General features: G+C 38.2%; 1 protein-coding gene across 2 annotated transcripts in view; it reads right to left on the bottom strand.

Annotated features, from left to right (window-relative positions):
• EXOC4 (exocyst complex component 4) overlaps nucleotides 1-21,348 on the bottom strand; it is a 736,987-nt gene that overhangs the window by 698,226 nt on the left and 17,413 nt on the right. For both annotated transcript variants that reach the window (XM_058530219.1, XM_058530228.1), the window contains exons 2-3: nucleotides 17,581-17,770; nucleotides 6,581-6,775 (exon numbers count right to left, since the gene is read on the bottom strand). In XM_058530219.1, coding sequence (XP_058386202.1) covers nucleotides 6,581-6,775; nucleotides 17,581-17,770 — 385 coding nt within the window. The remainder of the gene's footprint in view (nucleotides 1-6,580; nucleotides 6,776-17,580; nucleotides 17,771-21,348) is intronic.

Genomic DNA, 21,348 nt, shown 5'->3' with positions numbered 1-21,348 from the left:
TATTTATAGAGCTTTCTCCTCAATACCGTTCCCAGAGTCACGATGAGAAAATCTTCTGAGATCTCAGAAACTTTCAAGCCAGATAAAAGGGATGTGTGTTTTGGCCCCTTTTTTCTTACTTGTACATTAATCACTTGATAAAGGATGCATGATCACCCCTTCCCTGCCCATAAGGACAAGAAAATAATTAGTCTATTTGCTAATGACACAATTTTACTGGCACAAATAAGAGCAACCTCATTGATCCACTGGTGCTGCCACCTAAGCACTGACAGAAAAAAATATCTTAACATCAACCACTCTAACACTAAAATCAACGTTTTTGATAAAGCACTCTCCAATGGTGAACTGGCTTTTCTCTAACTACAATACCCAATAGATTAATACATTTAGTTACCTAAGTGCAGATTTTGCAAGAAGCTGATCTTGGATAGTTTACCAACACTTTACATTGCTTATAATTAGCCAGTCAATGGGTACCCTACAAACATATACTTGATGTAGATTGAGGAGGCAATTGACGGCACAGAATCTGAAATTAGTCCATGCCAAATCCCAAAAATATGGTATAGAACTTCGAGGTCTTGATCATCCATCTGTGCATGTGTTAGAGCAGACTGGACTTATTTTCTGAGAAAAATCCTATCTCTGCCTACAGGAATTCCTTTAACTGTATAAAATGTGGGCTAGCCTTTCATTCAGATCGACGTCCATGTTGGGCAAGAAGAAAAGGAATCAAAAATGCTTAACCTAGCCAGCCCTCCACTTCAACTCTTTTATCAGCTCAAAACAAGTCGACCTCAGACCAGTTTTTGAGATTATAACACAGGAACAATCACGATATCCTTTCTCACAGTATCAGTAAAGATAACCAGTTAACTATAAATAATATTTCTAAGCACATACTATGTATACTATGTGTACTTTACATACATAGCTTAATATCTCATTTAATCCTTTTGACAACCTCCGGAGATACATAGTATGTATTCTCAACAGCAACTTTCAGCAAAGTCACATTAAATAATTAGCCCCAAGACATCCAGCTAATAAAAGTCAGAGCTGGGACTCAAGCACAGGTCTGTCTGACCCACCCCAAGACCCATGCTGACATTCACAACCTTGAATGTTGTCCAACTACTGCAAAGGATCTTGTAAACTGAAAATATTACAAACATATTTTTATTATAGGATCTTAGAAAACTATGGAATTAAACAGGCACCTTACTCTCTTTATCCCAGATGTGGCCTCATTTTCAGTGTAAGTGAAATAATTCCACTATACCATTCTCTCAGTAAAGCACTCTGAGATCCTCTGGGAAGAAGGTAGCTACATAAACATAAGTTATTATTATAATTATCATAATAATCCTTATCTGAGTATACAGCTATGGATTCTTTTTGAAAAGGCAAATAAATAAAAAGAGACAATATGATTAAGAGACATTCAAAATCTCTACAATCTCAGGAAGACTTAGAAATGAAAAAATTATTTTAGTCACAAGCATTGCGACTGTCAGCTAAAGTGCTTCGAAAACTACTCGCACTGGCTTGGTTTCCACTGATTGAATGCAATTATGAACTGACTTCTATGGGTTGATAAATCAGAACTTGTGTAAGTGGTTTTCAAAGCTCATCTGTGCAATTTTAGTTTGATGCAGACTTCCACACAAATTTTCCTTAAAAAAAAAAGTTCATAAAAATATTAACTATCATGAAATACCCTTCCTGGATAGCTCATGAACACAGAGAAGAAGCTGTTATTCTTATATTAATAATTCTTCCCAGAATTAATCAGTCATTGTACCTTAGAACCAGCAGCTGGAGTGTTTTGAGTGATAATGAAACCTGTAACAAGGCATCATCAGCCGTCTTTTCAAGACAATAAGGGAATTAAAATTTCAATTTAAATGCAGAGGTTTGAAACACGCTTCACTGGCAAAATTACTTCAATTAATGTGAGTGGAATACAAAGGACAGACTGCAGAAATGTGATGCAGCAACCAGAAATTATGTCATTAATGTGCTTGCATCCACCAGCACAATGACTGCAAAGGTCTAATTTAAACCGTACATATCACAAAGCTACAGGCTACAATATTAATCAAGTCTCTGATTTCAATGTGACGGACACAGCCTTCTTGTTGGATCACTTTTAGCTTTTCATAAGCTAACAGCAGCTGTTTACCTTGAAGAAGGAAACAAAAGGCCATGCCTATTTGCAGACAGTCCCTGTCATGACAATTTAATTATTTTATGCAATACTCAGGTTATCATATCAAAAGAAGAAATAAATATCCCATCTAGAAGCCAAGCCTATAGCTATGAGACCAGTCTGATGGTGAAGTAGGAACTGCAGGAGCTGACAAAAGCCATGGGTCACCACTGATTTATTTACTCCAGATTTATTAACCTGAGTAGGGATTAAATTACTGTGCATCTGCACCTGCCTTAAAATGGAAATGTGAAATCTTTTGATAAACAAATCCAAGGAAATCAGAGGGTTCTGAAAGACTACATTGTTTTGTCTTCACTCTCCTCATGTCTTTTTACCAAAGATTTCCATTTGGACCCTTGAGATGCCTTAAGTAGATTTTAGTTCTAACAGCAGATAACCATAAGGAAAGAAAATGTGATTCTTTTTTCATATGAAGTCCAATGAAAGAGAAATTCTAGATCTTACTATTCACTCTTATAGACAGAAGGCCAAATTGAAGAATATTTCTGACCTTTTAAGCACACCTTAAATCCCACCTCCATGAAATCTTCGTTGTATATTAGAATATACCAACTCTTCAGATCATTCAAAGCAACCACATCTGGAAAATGGGGATGATATCAGAAACTTTTCTTTCACAGGGTTGTTACAAGAATGAAATGCATTAACAAATGTTAATATACTTAAAATGGTACCAGCACAGAGTGAGTACTCAATACATGTTAGCTACTATAACTACTGCTTTTGTTGTTCATTTAAATATTGCAAAAAGGAAAGGTTAGAAACTAGAGAACTTTGCCAAAAAGAAGAAAAAACAGACCAGAGCTCCTGGAGAGGAAACGCCCTTTTCTCTACATTGATATGAGTCTTTCACATAGTTACCCATTTGGCTAATGATCTGTGAACTCTGACTATATGAGGTGCACTAAGCTAAACACAGGGCAGACAAAAATAGGTAAGATATGGCTCCCGCCCTCAATGAACTACCAGACAAACAAAGGCAATTATATTACAATGAAATACATGCAGCTTATGGAACCATAAAGAAAAGCAGTTACTCATGTTAAATATTATTACAATAAAAATAAATACATAATAATTTTTAAAAAAAAGAAGAGAAAAGCATCTAATCTAATTACCTGGAACATTCAGGGACTTGATGAAATTTGAGCCAAGTCTTCAAGAATAAATCATCATTTTCCACACAGACAGGATTGGGATTAGGTTCAGGGAAATACATGATCAATTAAAGAAGAAAAATCTATCACATCCCTATATATCAGCAACAAATAACTAGAAATTGTAATTAATAAAGAGCTACTGTTTTAAAAAGCAACAAAAAATATGATGCCCAAAAAGAAAACTAACAAAATACACATAATACCTCTATGGAATACATTACTAAGTGTCTATAAAGGACGTATACGAAGACTTCAATAAATGAGAGACATATCCTGTTCACTGAAAGAACTCGATACTACAAAGACGAAATTCTCTTAAATTTAATCAAAATCCCATCACACTTTTTGTGGAACTTGACAAGCTGATACTAAAATTCATATGGAAGAGTAAAGGGCCAAGAATAGCACAGACCATTCTCAATAGGAAGGTGAGGGAGTATCTTCACCTGCTATCAAGACACATTATAAAATTATAGGAATTAAAACAGCATAGTTTTGGTACAGATACACAAGAGACTAACTGAACAAAATAAAGAGCTCAGAAACAGACCCAGGCATATGTGAAAACTTGGTATGTGATCAAGATGGCATTATAAATCAGCAGGAAATGGATTCAATAATTGGTCTAAGCCAAGCAGCTATTTAAAGATAAAATTAGATCCCTAGTTCATACCATATATGAAAACAGATTCTAAATTGATTAAAGAAGATGACATAGGCGATCTCTTTATGACATTGGGATAGAAAATTTCTTCTTTTTTTTTTTGTGAGGAAGATCAGCCCTGAGCTAACATCCATGCCAATCCTCCTCTTTTTGCTGAGGAAGACTGGCCCTGGGCTAACATCTTTGCCCATCTTCCTCCACTTTATATGGGACGCCGCCACAGCATGGCCTGACAAGCAGTGCGTCAGTGCGCGCCCAGGATCTGAACCCAAGCCACCAGCAGCAGAGCACATGCACTTAACCACTATACCACAGGGCCAGCCCCCTGGGATAGAAAATTTCTTAAAATAAAAATCACATAACATGAAGGAAAATGAGTGAGAAATTTTATTGCATTAAATTTTAAAACTTCTTTATAACAAAAGACACAATAACAAAGTAATAAAGATATACCACCAACTGGGAGAAGATACAAACCATCTAACAGACAAAGGATTAACCCATCTAACAGACAAAGGATTAGTATCCAGAACACATAAAGAACTACAAATAGAAAAAAGGAACTTCTGGGAAATGTATCTCATACACCCACCTTTCCTGGAGGTGACTGCTCTTCCTCCTCACCCCACTCACCAGGCCCCTCACCCTCGCAACCACATAGTTTTAGCTGGAACTGACAATCGCAGTACCCAAGCTGGCCCAAACTAGATCCTATGCCCGCATGTTCAAAGTAGAAAAAAAAGATTATTTTCCTCTGCAAAACCAGAAAGATGTAGGCTACAGCCTCCACTCCTTCTCCTCCTCCAACACCCAAACCCGGCCCACACGTGAAGGAACAGTCTACAGGAGAAGAAGGAAGAAGACCTGCAAAAAGAACACACAGGTGGCACTCCACATATACTCCCATCCTTTTAGCAGACTGGATACATGAGTAAAGCAATTCTTTTACCTAAGCTAGCTAGAGTGGAATTTCTGTAACTTGCAACCAAGAATTTAAAGAAGTATTTAATGAGGTTCTTAAGAAAGTAAGTCAAAAAAAAAGACAGTATTCATTATTGATTAGCTCTTAAGTAAATAAATTAGCCCTTAAATAATACGACCATAAAACAAAAATCTGAAATCCTAAAATGAACACAAATTCTAACAACCTATTTTTAATACATGGCATTTACTTAAAAGCAGGCCCACTACAAAAACTCAAGACTCAAATAGATGTGTATGTGCCACATAAATATATATAAACTTACCTACGCTGACTGCTGAATCTTAGATAATTTAGCACATATATGCATTCCTCATGCATAAACCAACAGTAAAGCTGAAAGATGATTAAATTTTTTGTCAAACACCCTATAGTCATTATTAAGGAAGATGTCACTATGAACAAGATACTGAAAATAACCTATTCTTTTGCCACTCCCAACAGCAGACCATTATTAACCTCCTTCCACTGTGGAAACTGACCATTCACTGCTATCACACAACCAGGTTTTAATATATGATAGAATATCATGGCACATCTCACCGCTTGGTTACTCAATTTCCTTAAAAGCTTCTTATAAAGGACTTAGAGCAAAATTCTTCTTGAAAGTGTGAATGAATTAAAACCACTTAGAGGATTTAACCTGTGTCTCCCACTAATTCCTCTCAGTGTTTTTTCCAATGTTATAGCCAATCTAATTTGATGCAACATAGAAAGATTTTCACCTATTGTGGAAAAGAAAATCCAAATAGAGTCCATCTGCTACTGAGAGCTTCTGTAGACCCCAGGCAACTCTGAATGAGATAGAAGTAGGGGTGCTGGTTTGGAAAGAGGAGGCAGATAGAGCAGCCCTCTCTAAGAGCCATAGGCCCTGGGAAAGACAGGGTTATTAGGGAGCAAGGTGTGTATTTTCATTTTTTGTTCCTTTTTTTGACACTCAGCCACATGCACCACCAGTTGCAAACTTCTTTGCATTTTCATTTCTAATTCAAAAAGTAGCAGAATGGATGAAGATAGAGGCTAGAGGCTAAAGGCTAGGTTGTGGAATACTCTTGCTTGACATTACTTTCAGAATTATTCCCCCAAAATTATTTTCTTTCTTATCAATTTAAAGGAAAAAACAAAGCCCTAATGTAAAAATGCCTTCCAAGAATTTGTGGAACATCAAGTTCATAAATCTCCTAAAGTTCTCTCTCATGCAGATTTCATTCTTTAATATGGGATTCATTAACTTTAGCTTCCTCTGAAGCTAAAAAACACCCCTCATTACTATTCCAACATGATTTAAGTACTGGTTTCTTACCATTATACTTCTTGCCGTTGTTCCAAAGGCAGACAATACATAAATAATAGTCGCCTACCATTTCAAACACTGGAATTAGGAAGAGAACCAGCCAGGCTTCACCTGCAAGGGCTCATGAATCCCAAGAGGGCAGTTTGTAATGTGCCACATGAATTACAGTATTCTGAGAGAACAAAGGGAAGCGCTTTCATATCTCAGTAGAAATGACCATTAGCGCGGGCTGTTCTCTTACCAGCATGTCGGTGGCGCTGAGATAGTGCTTGCTAGCCATGCACTGTTCCAGCTTTTGAGGCACTTGCTTGATATTCTCAATTTCATCCAGCAGGTTCAGGACATGCTTATGTTCAATTCCTTCAATCCACAATTTCCGAAGCTCATCCCGTTTACAGTGCAACAGCATCTTGCATGAAAGCAGATTCTCTTTTACCTACAATAAAACAGATTCAATCTTGGGTCAGCCCAAAGTCTTGCCAGCCTAAAGCCCTAACCTGGTTACTATTCTTCATCGGTACTACTGTAAATAACAGTTTCTAATTCCCACTCCAACTAATTCCCCTTGGTTGATCTGCTTGCAATATTCTAATCCTGGTTCTGATACTGACTCACTTGAGTGCATCTCCATCTCTCTGTGTTTATATTTTCTCTCCTGTGAAATGAGAAAACTACTCCTAACCTACCTTGACTGAATCTAGAAAAAATTACTTAGGATACAAAACACTCTGAAAAAACATGAAGTACCAGACTGATGTTAATATATCTAAAAGGGAATGACTAACATGAGAGTGCACACTACCATTCTTTCCCCATTCTTCCTTGCATATTTCCTACTCAGCTGATAGGTCACGCGGTCCATCCTTCTAGATACAGAGCTTCAGCTGAAGTTTACAACCAAGGAACTGGGCGTTCATCTCAACTGACTAAAATGAAAATAAGCCCAGTTTCCAGAAAAAGTAGACACATCCAGAGATAATCTCGAAATACAAGGAATTAGAACTAAGGACTTTTTTTGCCACGTATTCTGATTTTTAGATATTAAATAAGACAACTGCAAGCGTTCTCATATATCTCACAGTTTAGTGACCAGCATAGGCACAGCCTGACAAAACAGAAGGAAGAAGAGAGGAGCAGAGAGGGATAGTCACAATGTACATGAAGAGTACATTTTCATTTTCTACTCTAAATAAAAATATTCAATTTTTACAACATAAAAAAATAAAGAGAGAGGCTGCCCGGTGGCACAGCAGTTAAGTGCGCATGATCCGCTTCAGCAGCCCGGGGTTCGCAGGTTCGGATCCCGGGCACTCACCGATGCACCACTTGTCAAGCCATCCTGTGGCAGCGTCCCATATAAAGTAGAGGAAGATGAGCATGGATGTTAGCCCAGGGCCAGTCTTCCTCAGCAAAAGGAGGAGGACTGGCATCAGATGTTAGCTCAGGGCTAATCTTCCTCACAAAAAATAAAAAGAATCATGACCTTTCAGAATTCACATAACTAGTATCATATATGCTCTTGACATTCCTGACATGTGTTTTTACTTAAATTAGAATTTAATATTTGTTTCCAGTTTTGTTTTTGTTTTTTGTTTGAGGCAAGATTTACGCACAAATACACCTCAAGTGTACCATCTGATGAGTTTTGGCAAATGCACACACCTGTATAATCCAAACCTTCATCAATATATAGGACATTTCCATCACCCTAGAAAGTCTACCATGTTTTTGACAATTGAAAATCTGTCTTTTTCTTCTACAAGATTTGGTGTGGTGGTACACATACTCACTGGCACTATACTTCTGGTGATTATAAAACTAAATTTCAACATTTTTCCAACAAACATGGAAAACATGAAGATAGAATGCTAAGAGTAGAAGGTTTCTTGAGAAAGCATCTAATCTATTCCTACAACTTTAGGACAACACTTAAATCACACTTCTATGAAACTCTCCAACGTAAAAAGAAGCCCTGAATAAGGAATTTTGTAAACTCTCTTGACAAGCATAGTGGAATGATTATTAGCTTTTGGGGGGTCATAGACCCCTTGAAAATCTGTTGAAGATGGTCCTAATTGCCTCCACTTCTTTGATAATCCCAAAGTGATAGCAAAAGAATTTTCTTTTTTTTTAGCATAAAACACCAATAAAAGAGAACAGAGAGGAGGGAACAGTAAATAAGAGATGGCAACAAAAGTTTGGAAGCTGGCAAAAAGATGGATGATGGGTAACTAAATTAGCAGAGCAGAGAAATCCGACAAACTTAGCATGCAGTGGAGTTTGCTAACACTGAAAAGGAGGCACCAAGAATGCTGAAGGCAGGAGCGCAGGGTTATAACTTTCAGGAGTTATAACTATAACTCCTATAACTATGAGGAGTATTTTGAGCCCTGAATCCTTATGAAACCACACAGACAGGTAATTCCCTCCCCGCAACATTGGCCAAGTAGGAGATTTATGCTCGGAGGAAACTGAAGGATGTGGACCAGGAAATGCCAGACACAGTTGAGGGGAACGTGTGAGGCACTGGACAGAAAACAGGAGGATGAAGGCAAAGTGGGCCTCCAGAACAGAAAGATCCTCAGCCTCCTCCCACGATTGTCTCTAATCACACTGAGCTTGACTTGTAGCCCCAACACAGGAAAATTATGGCTTTCCCCTGGGAAAAGTAACCAAGTGAAAAGACTTATAGATAGTGACATTTGAGGTTTCACCAAGGGAACTGCTGGGTCCCTGCCAATCCTCCCTAGATAAGCCCCATAACATGCTCTGAGCTTCTAATCAGCTTTGTAGTGCCTCCCTCTTACATACAAATAGGTAGCCAAGGATCACCAGTCAAGGAAAGCCTGTAATATGGAAAGACAGGAATCAAAACAAACAAAAATAAAGAAGTAGTGAAGCAGACAGGGGGACAAACTATGCAGGAAACACTTTAAAAAAAAAAAACTATAATTAACATCATTAGGAAAAACAAGGTATCACATCAATGAAACAAGAATAGGATGCTATAAAAACAAGTCAGACAATGCAAACAGCTCTTGAAATAAAAAATATGACAGAAAAAAAAAATCCAATACAAAGGTCAGAAGATATCCTTAAGGAAATCTCCAAAGAGTAAAACACAAAACACAAGATACAGGAAAAAAGGAGATAAAAGAAAATGAGGGGATTGATCCAAGAGGTCCAATATTTGCCAAATAGGAGTTCCAACAGAGGATAAATGAAAAAAACGAAGTGGAGAAAAACAGCAATAAAATAATAAAAGAAAATTACCCACAACAAAAGACAGGAGTTTTCAGATTGAAAAGGCACATCAAATGTTCAAGACAATGGAGTGAAAAAAAGACCCAACCCAGGTATATTATCCTGACATGTAAGAACACAAGAGATAAAGAGACAATTTCTTAAAGGCTTTCAAAGGGGGGGGGGGGGACGACACCAGGACCTATACAAAAGATTGTGAATCAGAATGCAGAAGACTTCTCAAGAGCAACACTAAAAGCTACAAGACAAAGGAATAATATGTCTTCAAAATCCTAAGAGAGAATTATTTTCCAGAAAAACTATCAATCAAGTATGAGGAAAGAATAAAGACATTTTCAGACACGCAAGCTCTCAAAAAATAAACCTTATATGCACCATATCTCAGCAAGCTACTGAAGAATGTGCTCCATCAATACAAGTGAAAAACAGAAGAGAAGAAACCCAGGATCCAGGAAAAGGGAGGTGGGGGGAGGGTTTTGATGCAGAAAAAGGCAACAGGATTATTCAATCATTGACTCCAAGGAAAACAACAACAAAACTGCACAAGCAAAAATAGTATGCTGGATGGCTTAGATGTAAATATGTACATAGTTATAATAAAGTAAGTACTATCTATTTAACCAAAAACCAGACTACAACTATATAGAGAGGATGAGGGAAGAAGATGTGGTGGGGTGAGGAAAAGAGTGGGAGGGGGACTAAATCCTTATCTTTCATTGCTGGAAGTTCACATGCAACATTTAAAATAGAAAATTCAAGAAAAAATAGGTATAAGCATATTACTTAGAAATATAGAAATAGAACTATCTGGGAAAAAAACAACTAAGAGAGTAAAAGTCAGTGCTTCTGAAGTTTTGGAATTGGGATTGAGGTAGGACTAGGTAGGGGAGTACTGGTTTTTATCAGCATTTGTGGTTTTATTTGATTTTTTAAACACATTTCTCAAAGCCATTCCTAGATCCTCTTGGAGTCTTGGTCTCAGGGGTAAGAACTCTAGCTATTAAATCTATTCTATTTTAAATCTTAGTTAAAATCTGTTAGAATTTGATTTCTGATATTCTACTCATATCACCTTGGTTCTATAAATCGCAGCTTTTTCCTCTGCATATAATGGTTACTTTGGAAACAGTTAAAAAAAAATTTTATGTCATACAACACCCAACTAGGCTCTTGATCAAGAGAGTGAGGGATAAACTTACCGAGTGTCAGTAAAGCTTGGCAAACTCCTTTCTGACGAGAAAAAGACCATTATGGCATTTCACACCATGATATACACAATGTAATCAGCTCACTTGTCACTTTTGCTTACTACATGGAGGAGAAATGAAAAGGAAGGTAGAATTCGGGGGTATGGTGTGAGGGAGATGGCATCAGCTTGTGTGGAAAACGAACATCACCAAAATTATTCCCTCAACTGAGTTAACAAAAGCTGCAGACATAAGAAGCTACAAGAACTTTTAATACTAAATTGCCCTGAGGCTTTAGCTTTTTGATTAGAAAGTTATAGTTAAGAAGAAATGCTATTTTAAAACTTAGGGGATGGGGGAAATACTAGTCAGCAATAAAAGAGAAGAAATATGAAGAATCTCAACGACATTACACTGAGCAAAAGAAGCCAGATGCAAAAGAGTACTTACTGCATGAAGTTCTAGAACAAGCAAAAATACCCTACAATGATACAATTCAAATCGTTAGTTCCTTGCAGCAGGATGGGAGTAGGGGGAGAAACTGACCACAAATAAGCAGGAGGGAACTCTCTGGGGTGATGCTAACACATTCAAGGATACATACATTTGCCAAAACTCATTGAACTATACTCTAAATATATTGCATTTTACTGTATGTAAATTATAGCTCAATAAATATTATTTAAACAGGGAGGGGAGAAACAGGGCTATGTCCATCAATGAATAATAACATCTAAATGTGAGAAAGGTACCAAATTACATGTAAACATTTATTTCTCAAATGCCTGTTCTACTTTTAGAAGTGTAGTGACAGTATTTTAATTCCATTCTATTTAATTTATCAGGATAATTAAGATTGAAAAATTATGTTACTCTCTGCTTCTTCCTTAAATAAATCCAGGGAGAGTCAAGCTGTTCAAATCACATCAAAACCCAAGTACAGAAATCCTTCCTCAAACACAAGTTTCTTTTGCTTCCTTAGAATTCTAGTAACTTCACAGTTGCTTCTAATCACCTGTTCAGCAATCCAAGAATTTCAGTTTCAATATACAAGAACTGCAAGTCACTCTAATTAGAGACGATTAGAAAAAGAGAAAATAAGGAAAACAGGGCCCAAGAGGTTCTTCTGAATGGATATATGAGATGATACAGAAAGTAGAGAAATAGAGATTTTTGCAACTCTGCCTTGGGAAAGGCAAAGAGAGGAGGAAAACTAACTGAGGCCCCTGAACACTACTCTGGCAGCATTTGTGAGAGGAGCAACAGAGATATATCTTGGAGAGGCTGACGAATACTGGCACAGGAGAGGTGGTGGAAAGCCAGAACTTTTAAGTCATAAAATCAGAAAAGCACTGAATTTGGATCAAGAATAAAATAAAGGGGGGTGGGAATACCTTTGAGTGTGCATATTATCTGTAGTAAGTACAATAAATGTGCAAGCACCTCACTGAAACTGCAGACTGGAAATATCCTGAAAAGTTCCCCATGAGCAAGGGACGGCAAATGGAAATTACTATAACAATCAAATTATTCTTAATTCTAAAAGTACAAAATATCACAATGTTTTCTTTTTTTAGTAAAAATAAATATACATGTATTTTCTTTTTTTTTTTTAATAATTTTTTTTTATTTATTTATTTTTCCCCCAAAGCCCCAGTAGATAGTTGTATGTCATAGCTGCACATCCTTCTAGTTGCTGTATGTGGGACGCGGCCTCAGCATGGCCAGAGAAGCGGTGCGTCAGTGCGCGCCCGGGATCCGAACCCGGGCCACCAGCAGCGGAGCGCGCACACTTAACCACTAAGCCACGGGGCCGGCCCCATGTAAGTATTTTCATGGGTATCTTCCTGATGCGAGTGTCCAGTCCATTTTTTCCCTAGAGTCTTTCAGAAAGTTCCTAGAAAGAATGAACTTCAGAAACACTGCTCACTATTCTGTTTAAAAGCCCTTTAGAACTATAGATCATCTTCAAATTACCCTCAAACTTTTATTTCCCATGCTTTTGTTCCCTTAGTTTTTTTAGCCGCTATTCTAAGGTCTTCGATTCTCTGAGAGGCTCCACTCAACTCTTTCCAGGGCAATATTTTCCTCTTGAGTTGCAGTCTGGATACAATACACATATACTGATACAGTGAAACTTAATGGAAAGATTACCTCATAGTTCTTGTGACTGCATTAATGCACTCCAGACTACTGCCCAGATTTTAAATTACGATATCTCATTATTGCCCACTGTTTAGTGTGTCCATTCCCAGACTTTTCTCCCTTTCACATACAAGCAGCTAGGATTTCCCATCTTATATTTTGGCTGTAAATAACTTCCTACCAAAATCATGTTGTTCTCCTCTGACTTTTTAAATATTAATTAAGGTTATTCTTCATTCTAATTCTACCTTTCAAGGTATACTTTCATATAAAGCCACAAAATTACTTCAGGTAAATGTTGAGTAACGAATGTTGCATTACTCAATGATTAAGCCCTAACAACTTCACTTGAATAATCATGTATAGTTATTTCCAATTACAGGCAAGAAAAATGAGTTAAGAGTTTGATCTAGCACCACCAGGGAGCCAAAATCCGGGTGAAATGTAAAGTGTTTGTGTACACATCACAACAGAGACAAGTATCTGTGTTTTCCCTTCTGCCTACTTGCTCCTACAATAGGCATTAGATGGACTACTTAGTATCTCTAAAGAAATCTGTTGTCATCTCGCCTGCCTAGTACACCATGGAGGAAATACTCATAGGCATCACCTACATGGCCAGAGTCCCCAACTTGTATCCCCTCATGTTCATCTCTTTTCATGTTGCTGCTATAATAGTTATTATTATGAGAGGCACTGGCGGAATGCATGAATTCTGAAGTTTTCTAATGTAATAACATCTCGGTTTGACCAATTTTACAATGTATTCAAAAATAACAGGATTGTTCAAATATTTTGCCTATTACCCACATTATTTGACCTAATCAATCATACATGGTATTTTATTTGCACATTTTTTTTTAATCTAGAAAAAACTGCAAATGGACTTGACTGATGTAAAAAAGTTTGGACCACCTGGGAAGAGTCAAATCTGGCAGTTCATATCATCCTCCAGGACACAGATCCTACCAATACAACATAAATCCATATATGAAACTAATATCAAAATGGGAAATATAAACAGTTCTGTGTTCTCAAACTTTTAAAGGTAACAAAAGCATGAATATGAACATCTTCACCTGCCTTGGTCCCCACTAAAATCGATTCTCAGTATAGTAGCTAGTACGGCCCTTTCAAAATGTTAGTCACATCACGCCTCTCCTGTGCTCAAAGCCTTACAATGGTTTCCCATCGTACTCAGAGTTAAAATCAACGTCCTGACAGTGATCAAGACCCTGCATGAGTTGGCCCACTCTGCCACACCTCACCCACCAACTCTCTCATTGCTCTCCAGTCTGGCTACTCGCTCCACTTCCCACTTTACTCCAGCCCCACTGGCCTCTTGCTGCTATCGCAAAATTCCAATCACGTTCCTGCTCCAGGATCCTTTTGTATCTGCTATTCTTTCTTCCTGAGGTGCTTTTCCTGACTCTCTCCCTCACCTCCTTCAGGTGTCGGCTCAAATGTACCCTCAGTGAAGGTTTCCCTGACCAATCTATTTAAAACAGCAACTTCTGGGGGCCAACCCTGTGGCCAAGTGGTTAAGTTTGGCGCACTCTGCTTCAGCGGCCGGGGTTCAGTTCCCAAGCATGGACCTACATCACTCGTCGGCGGCCACGCTGTGGCAGCAATCCACATACAAAATAGAGTAAGACTGGCACAGATGTTAGCTCAGGGCGAATCTTCCCCAGCAAAAAAATAAACAAATAAAAATAAAACAGCAACTACCTATTCTCCCTTCCTTGCTTTTTTTTTTTTTTTTTGCACAGCACTTCTTATCATCTGTTACACCATATTTTACTTATTAATTTATAGCCTATCTCCCTTGACCAGAACGTAAACGAGAATGCAAACTCTACCAGGATAGAAATTTGTGTCTGTTTTATTCACTTCTATACCCTAGAATCTAGAGCAATGCTCAGCACAAAACAGACATTTAACATACAGAGACTAAGTCAATGTTGTTAAATATCATCTATTTGTTTGTTTTTCTGTCTCCTCCCATTAGCATGTAAGCTCCATGAGGACAGGGACTGGTGTTTTCCATTGATATAGCCCCAGCATCTAAAACAGAACCAGGGACGTAGCTGGCACTCATCAAATATTTGTTGAATGAATGCTCATTACATTCTTTTGGCAGATGCAGAAAGAAAATTTCAACTCAAATCTATACATTCTCAACATCTTGCTTGGCTCTGAAATAATGCAGTCCTATGATTACTGAATCATCCCTATTTTTACTTTTAAAATATACATACCTATATTTTGTATCTAATCCAAAGTGCAATTAAAAATCAAAAATGATAGGGAAAGATTAGCAAGGAAATATCGTTTCCATGGTGATAAGAAATGGACTTTCACGGTACAACACTGTCAAATTATACAACAAAAACTAATTCACTTTCATTTTTAACCAACATTTTTTTCTCCCATTTATCAATTATTAAAGGCTTTTTTGAAAAGAGCTTTAGCCCTTTCTTTCTCTTCCTAATACTGAAGCTAATTCATAACACAGAATTATATGACATTTACTTTCTTGACAACTGTCTGATATAATAAACACAAAGTTTTCTTTTGCTCAAACTCCAGGATACTTAAAACCGAGGATGGTGAAAAGACTGTGGCTACTAAAACAAATGTGAAATAATCAAGATGAGACTCTCTTTTTCAATACCAGCAAACACTCTTTGTCTGGGCAAAGATGATATCGACTCAGAGTGACAGGGAGTCAGGACAGAAACCACAGCAGTGCTCCCCTTGAGATTAGGACACAGTCCTTTCAGTCAAGGAAACTAATCAGAAAACAAATACCCAAAGGTCCTTCACCCTTACTGCGATTCCCCGAGGTAAAGCCAGAAGGTCAGCAGCTCTATATTTCATTTTCTGACCCCTCTTGGGCTTAGTATATTGGGTCAAAATGGACTACAGTTTATTTTAAAACTAGAGCAACTGATCTATAGCTTTACCTACTTTCACAGATAAATCCATTGGAAGAACTCACCACTTGTAAAGGCTAAGAATGAAAGTATTCCTTTTGAAAATGCCCAGTTAATTTTCAAGTAAAGAGGGCAACACATTGCTTCAAAAAAGATTAAAAGCTTCGGCATTCTTAGAAGAATAATTTATGTATCTGCTTACAAAATCAGAATTCTAAGGTTTAAGAGACAGGAAGAAAACATGTGAGAATGCCACAAGCACAGCTATTATAGGGCAGGTACAGTCCAGGAAACTTCCTAACTAATCAAATAGCACAGGGCAGTGCATTTCAAACGGTCTGTGCAGCCCTCTGGCCACACAGATGCTTGAGGGGCACCGGCCAAGTGCTGAGGAAGGGACTAAGCATGAGGCTCTGAATCTCTCACTCCAACACCAAACAAGAGGTGATTGGTATGTTGGGGTTCTGCAAAATATCTTATTTTAAAAAGGGGAAGTTACTGCTTAAAAAAATGTCTGAAAACCAGCAGCAAAGGCTTTAGAGTCAGGGAGACCAGAGTTCAAATCCTAAATTTGCTGAGTGAGGAACAGACATAATCATGCCTGGCAAGGAATCAGTGCTCAATAAGTGTAGCAATTACTGTTATTTATCAAAGAGTAGCACTAAAAGATATTAAGGGAGTGACTCTCAAAATACACAGCCGAGAACCACATAACTATGATATGACAGTAAATAACCTTTATTTGATCAGTTCATCCCTTGACCAAATATAAACATACTCCTTATGAACCCACTTTATCCATTAGGCACTAAAAACATGGTTCCCAGGAACCAAGACCTTTTCAAGGACCTACCACAAGGAAGTAGGGGAGGGAGGCAAGGTGAGGAGAAAAGAAGGAAGGAAGAAAGGAAGGAAGGAAGGAAGGGAGGGAGGGAGGGAGGAAGGAAGGGGGAAGGAAAGAAGTGGGAAGAGGGCAGGAGGAGGGAAGAGGGGGAGGAAGAGAGAAAGGAGAAAGAGAAAAAAGAGTGAAAGAAAGAGAAAAGAAACAGCTCCAAAATATGAAAAGAAAATTACAAGATAAAAACTAATACATGCTTGTCACTACTAAAGAATGATATTCAAGAATTTCAGTATTCATAAATATTTCACTACATGTTTAAATAATTTCTAAGTTAGATTTTCTTCACAAAAATTACCAAGAATGTATAATGACTGCAGAAAAATCACAACCAACTTCAAATCAGGTGACATACTCAAAGGCAAAATTTCAACAACAAAAAAGTTTTTCAACTGCTATAGCAACATACACACACAATGTGTGAAATGAGCACATTAAATACTACACTGTGACAGGAGCCTCTACTAGTAAGAGGCCCTAGAGTCTTAAAAGAGCTCTCCTCTTGGGTTTGGATTCCTTTCAGTCTTCCTCAAGTTGAGGCCATTGCCTATGTCATTTCACATTGTCACACGGCAGTGAGAAGTGATGGCAGAAGCCTAGGGTAAGACCTAGGGGAGGGAAGAAGCAAGCCTAGGTGGCCCTCTGCAATCCTCTTCAGCCAGGCTTTCCCAACACCTGCATAACTCCTGAAAAGCATCATTAGGAGTCACTCATTAAGGCCGTCAGCCACTAACCCAGCACCTCTCCGAGCTACAACACCTGGACTAACAGAAGGTGCTACAAGCAGCAGACAAGAAGAAAGGAGGCTCACCTGCTTTATTTTATTTCGGGAGTTGGTGATGCGTTCTGTGATGCTCTGGTATGTGCGAATGGCTGTCGTCAATTCTGTATAGTGCTGCACAATCAATTCATCCAGGTCACGGTCACACTTCTCATAGGCTTCTTCAAGGCGACCCTTCTCATTCTCTCTGTCTTCAACATCATCACTGGTAGACAGAGTCCTGGTAAAGACACGAATACTTCAAGTCAAATGTAAAAGCAAAAAGGAAAAGAAAGATGAGTTAATGAACATGCCAGCACATTCATCTCACTAACTAGGAAATAAAACAAGTTACAGAGAATATGAAACCACTCTCATAGAAAATTCCAATAGCCCATCTAAGTGGATTTGTTGGTTGCCTATCCATGAGCCTTTCTTTTCACTTTTTCCTCGGCATACCAATTTTAATCAGATAACAGGCATCATGAACTCTGCAAGAGTCTGGGCAGGGCTTGATTTGTTTGAGTGAATCCTAGTAATTCCATTCCCCTTACCAGCGACAAGTCTGGCCAATGAGACCTAAGGACTTCTAGAAATAGTTTTCTTGCAAGAAAATTAACAGGAAGCATGTCCCTTTTCCCAACGCTATATTATTATACAAAGCTAAGATCCTCAAATACTTCAGCCATCTTACAACCATGGAAGAGAAAGCCAAGAGAAATGCCGAGCTACTGCTCTTATGTCATTAGGCCACCAAAGCAGCCCACCCTGCAACTGCCTTACCTCAGGACTTCTTGTTAGGTGAGGGAATAAATATCCATTGTTTAAGTCACTTGCACTTGGTCTTCTACACATAGCTGAAAGAGTACTAACCTATAAAATCACTCATACACTGAGGAACCACCATCCAAACAGCTCATTTAAATGACCTGAATTTAGTACAGAGCCCCCAGCGGCCTAGAAATAAGGTCATATTAATTCTAAAATCTGTTACAACAGCAATAATATAAGCTAGAGTACAAGACGGTCCCTGCTTTTACTATTCTTCCAACAGCACTAACAAGATTGATATGAATCAACAATAACCAGGGAATGAGATAGATACACTTATTAAAAATCTTTCAATAACTTAGTTTGATACATGGGCCACAGATCTTTGTTTCATCTATTATCTTTCTTTGATAATTTTTTTTTAATTTAGTGTTATAATCAGTAACAAAGAAACCTTTTTCTCTTATCTGTTGGCTGGGGTAATTTAGAGTTTCATTAAATTCCCTCCGATTTGTCAGCTTATACATTCAGCATACTTTGTTTCATTTATCCTTTTTAATTTAGGGAGGGGGGTATTTTAGGTTCTCAGTGATGGATGTAATCAATTATAAGTCCATCATTAGAACTGCTTTCAGAGATGGTCTGTCAGCAAATCAATCACATACCCACTTCTAGATATTTGCAAGCAAAATACTGTACAACAGTCTTCTCCAAACTGTCATTTAGAGCAGAAGATCTTAATTCATGAGCCACATAATATATAAAACTTCTTTTTCAATTTAGAGGGAGATTCAGCAGGCCAGTCTTTGATTTCAATCCAACCTTCAAAAAGAATTTTGTAAATGTGTTAGGGATGACAAGAGATCAGGTCTAGCACGAAATGAGGGGAGGGCGGGGGTGGGGGAGGACAGATAGAAACATAATGAAGGACAAGGTGAAGCCTCTAAGAAATGTGGGGTACACTCAGGAAAGCAACACATTGGGAACCCCAAGACTTGAAGGAAGGCCTTTACCATGCCAGATCCTATGTCCTCTTCTGTCAACTGGTGATCCTACACCAGACTACCTCCAAGGTTACTCGCAGGTAGAGAAAACCACACAAATGTCTGACCAATAAATCAGGGTGGAGAACTTAGAGGGAATTTGGTTTCAAACACAGAGCTACCAAGATTACCTGCAATATTTGAGTACAGAATAGCTTAGCACGTCTTCTTTTTTCTATGATACATAACTTTGCTCTTTAAATCTGAAACCTTCCTGGCTGTTAATCTAAAGTAAAGCACAATCAGAAAATGCCTTCAATTTATCAACTGTCCCAAAGGAAAGAGTTCTGGATATTTAACTCTATCATTTCCCCTTGTAACAGCAAACTGCCAGAGAGTTTTCAAAGCTCCACTGGATCAGTGTGCCATCTTTATAATGCTTTGTATGATTTCCTCTCCACCACCATTCGTGGAAGGAAACATGCCAAACATTTCACATTATTTACATTAACTAGTAGAATTACCATTAAGGAAAATGTCAGGCCCAGAGAGGACACCTTCTTGGGCATCAGCTGTCACTGTAACACATTACCCGAACATAAGGAGTTCTTTAGGAAATAGAAAGGATTACTAAAATGAAGATTAGACAGTAAATTGGGTCTACAGGGGGTTTTAGCTTCTATTTTCATTTTTACATAAAGAAATAGCCTGTGCCATGCCAGGTTTGCCCCACATTTGAAATTCATAATTCATCCTCATGATGTAAACTGGGCTGAATGACATTTTGCCTTTAGTAAAAAACACTTACATTAGAGAACTCTGCGAGTACAAAACCATTAAAGTTTTTTTTTTAATTAGAGAAAAGGAAGGCAGCAAGGATAATAATAATAATAACAGCCGCTAATATTTAGAGAGGCTTACTAGCCGCCAGGAACCAGCTGTGCTGCACACTTTACAGAATGTATATTTAATCCTCATAACAGCCCTTTGGAGTGGGTCCTATTATTATTCTCCCTCTCCCTTTTTACAGATGTAGCAGCTGAGATTTGAAGAGGTTAAATTAATTTGCTCCACCCCACACAAAGAAGGGTAAGGGATAGTACAGGGAAAACCCAGGTCAGTCTGTTTTCAGATTATGCTCCTAACTGCAGATTATGCTCCTAACAGAGTCATGGGCTCTGGAGTCAAATAACCTGGCTTAGAATCCTGGCTCCACCATTTACTACCCATATGACCTTGGTCTTGGCATCTCATTTTGCTCATCTATAAAATGGAGATAATTAGTATGCCTTCCTTATAGGGTTGTTGTAAGAATTAAATGAGATGAAACAAGGCCTGGCTTATCATGAAGCACTCAACAAATGTTGGTTGTGGTTGCTAGCTATTATAGTCATAATAGCAGTAGTAGTAGCATAAGCAGCAAAAGCAGTAGCATGTGTCTACAAAGTAATGGAAAGGATATCCTTTGGAGACACGTCACCCCCAAACACTCAATCATTTGGCGCTAGGCATGAGATCTGACCTCTCTGACTCTCACTTTACTCCGCCTTAATGTCAAGAACTGTGAAGAGTCTGAGATTTTATCCTACTTACAAGCTAACAAGTTAGCCTGCCAGAGTCATATGGACGCTGGTAGAAGACACAAAACTCCTGGGTCAGAGGCTAAGGACTTTATTACTCATAGCACAGCAAGTAGCACAAGCACCAGCATATCTGTTCAGACCCCATTCCCCCAAGTCCCACGGGGGTTAAGCAGATGGGCCCAAATGGATGCCTGCATACACTGTGAGTTCCTGGAGAAGAACTCTGAGCTTAGAAAACCAAATCTTTTATATTGGGCATTAAACATGCCTGCCCTTCACTATGGAGGGAGAGATTAACCCTATCTTCCAAGACTGTTTGTTAAAGAAACATCTTTGACAAAACAGTCTAATACAAAGGGCCCTCAGTGCTTTGCTCACAACAACTTCAGAAACACAACACTCCCAAGGAAAACTGCCTCCCGACAATAATGAAACCTAATTGATTGGGTTCCTCCAAGGATTGCATGGTGTCAAGCAATAGT

This window comes from Diceros bicornis, chromosome 3, assembly GCF_020826845.1.
Source record: "Diceros bicornis minor isolate mBicDic1 chromosome 3, mDicBic1.mat.cur, whole genome shotgun sequence".
In the NCBI taxonomy this organism is placed as follows: Eukaryota; Metazoa; Chordata; class Mammalia; order Perissodactyla; family Rhinocerotidae; genus Diceros; species Diceros bicornis.
Note: the sequence above shows the minus strand (reverse complement) of the source record. Positions and strands in the feature narration are given on the sequence as shown.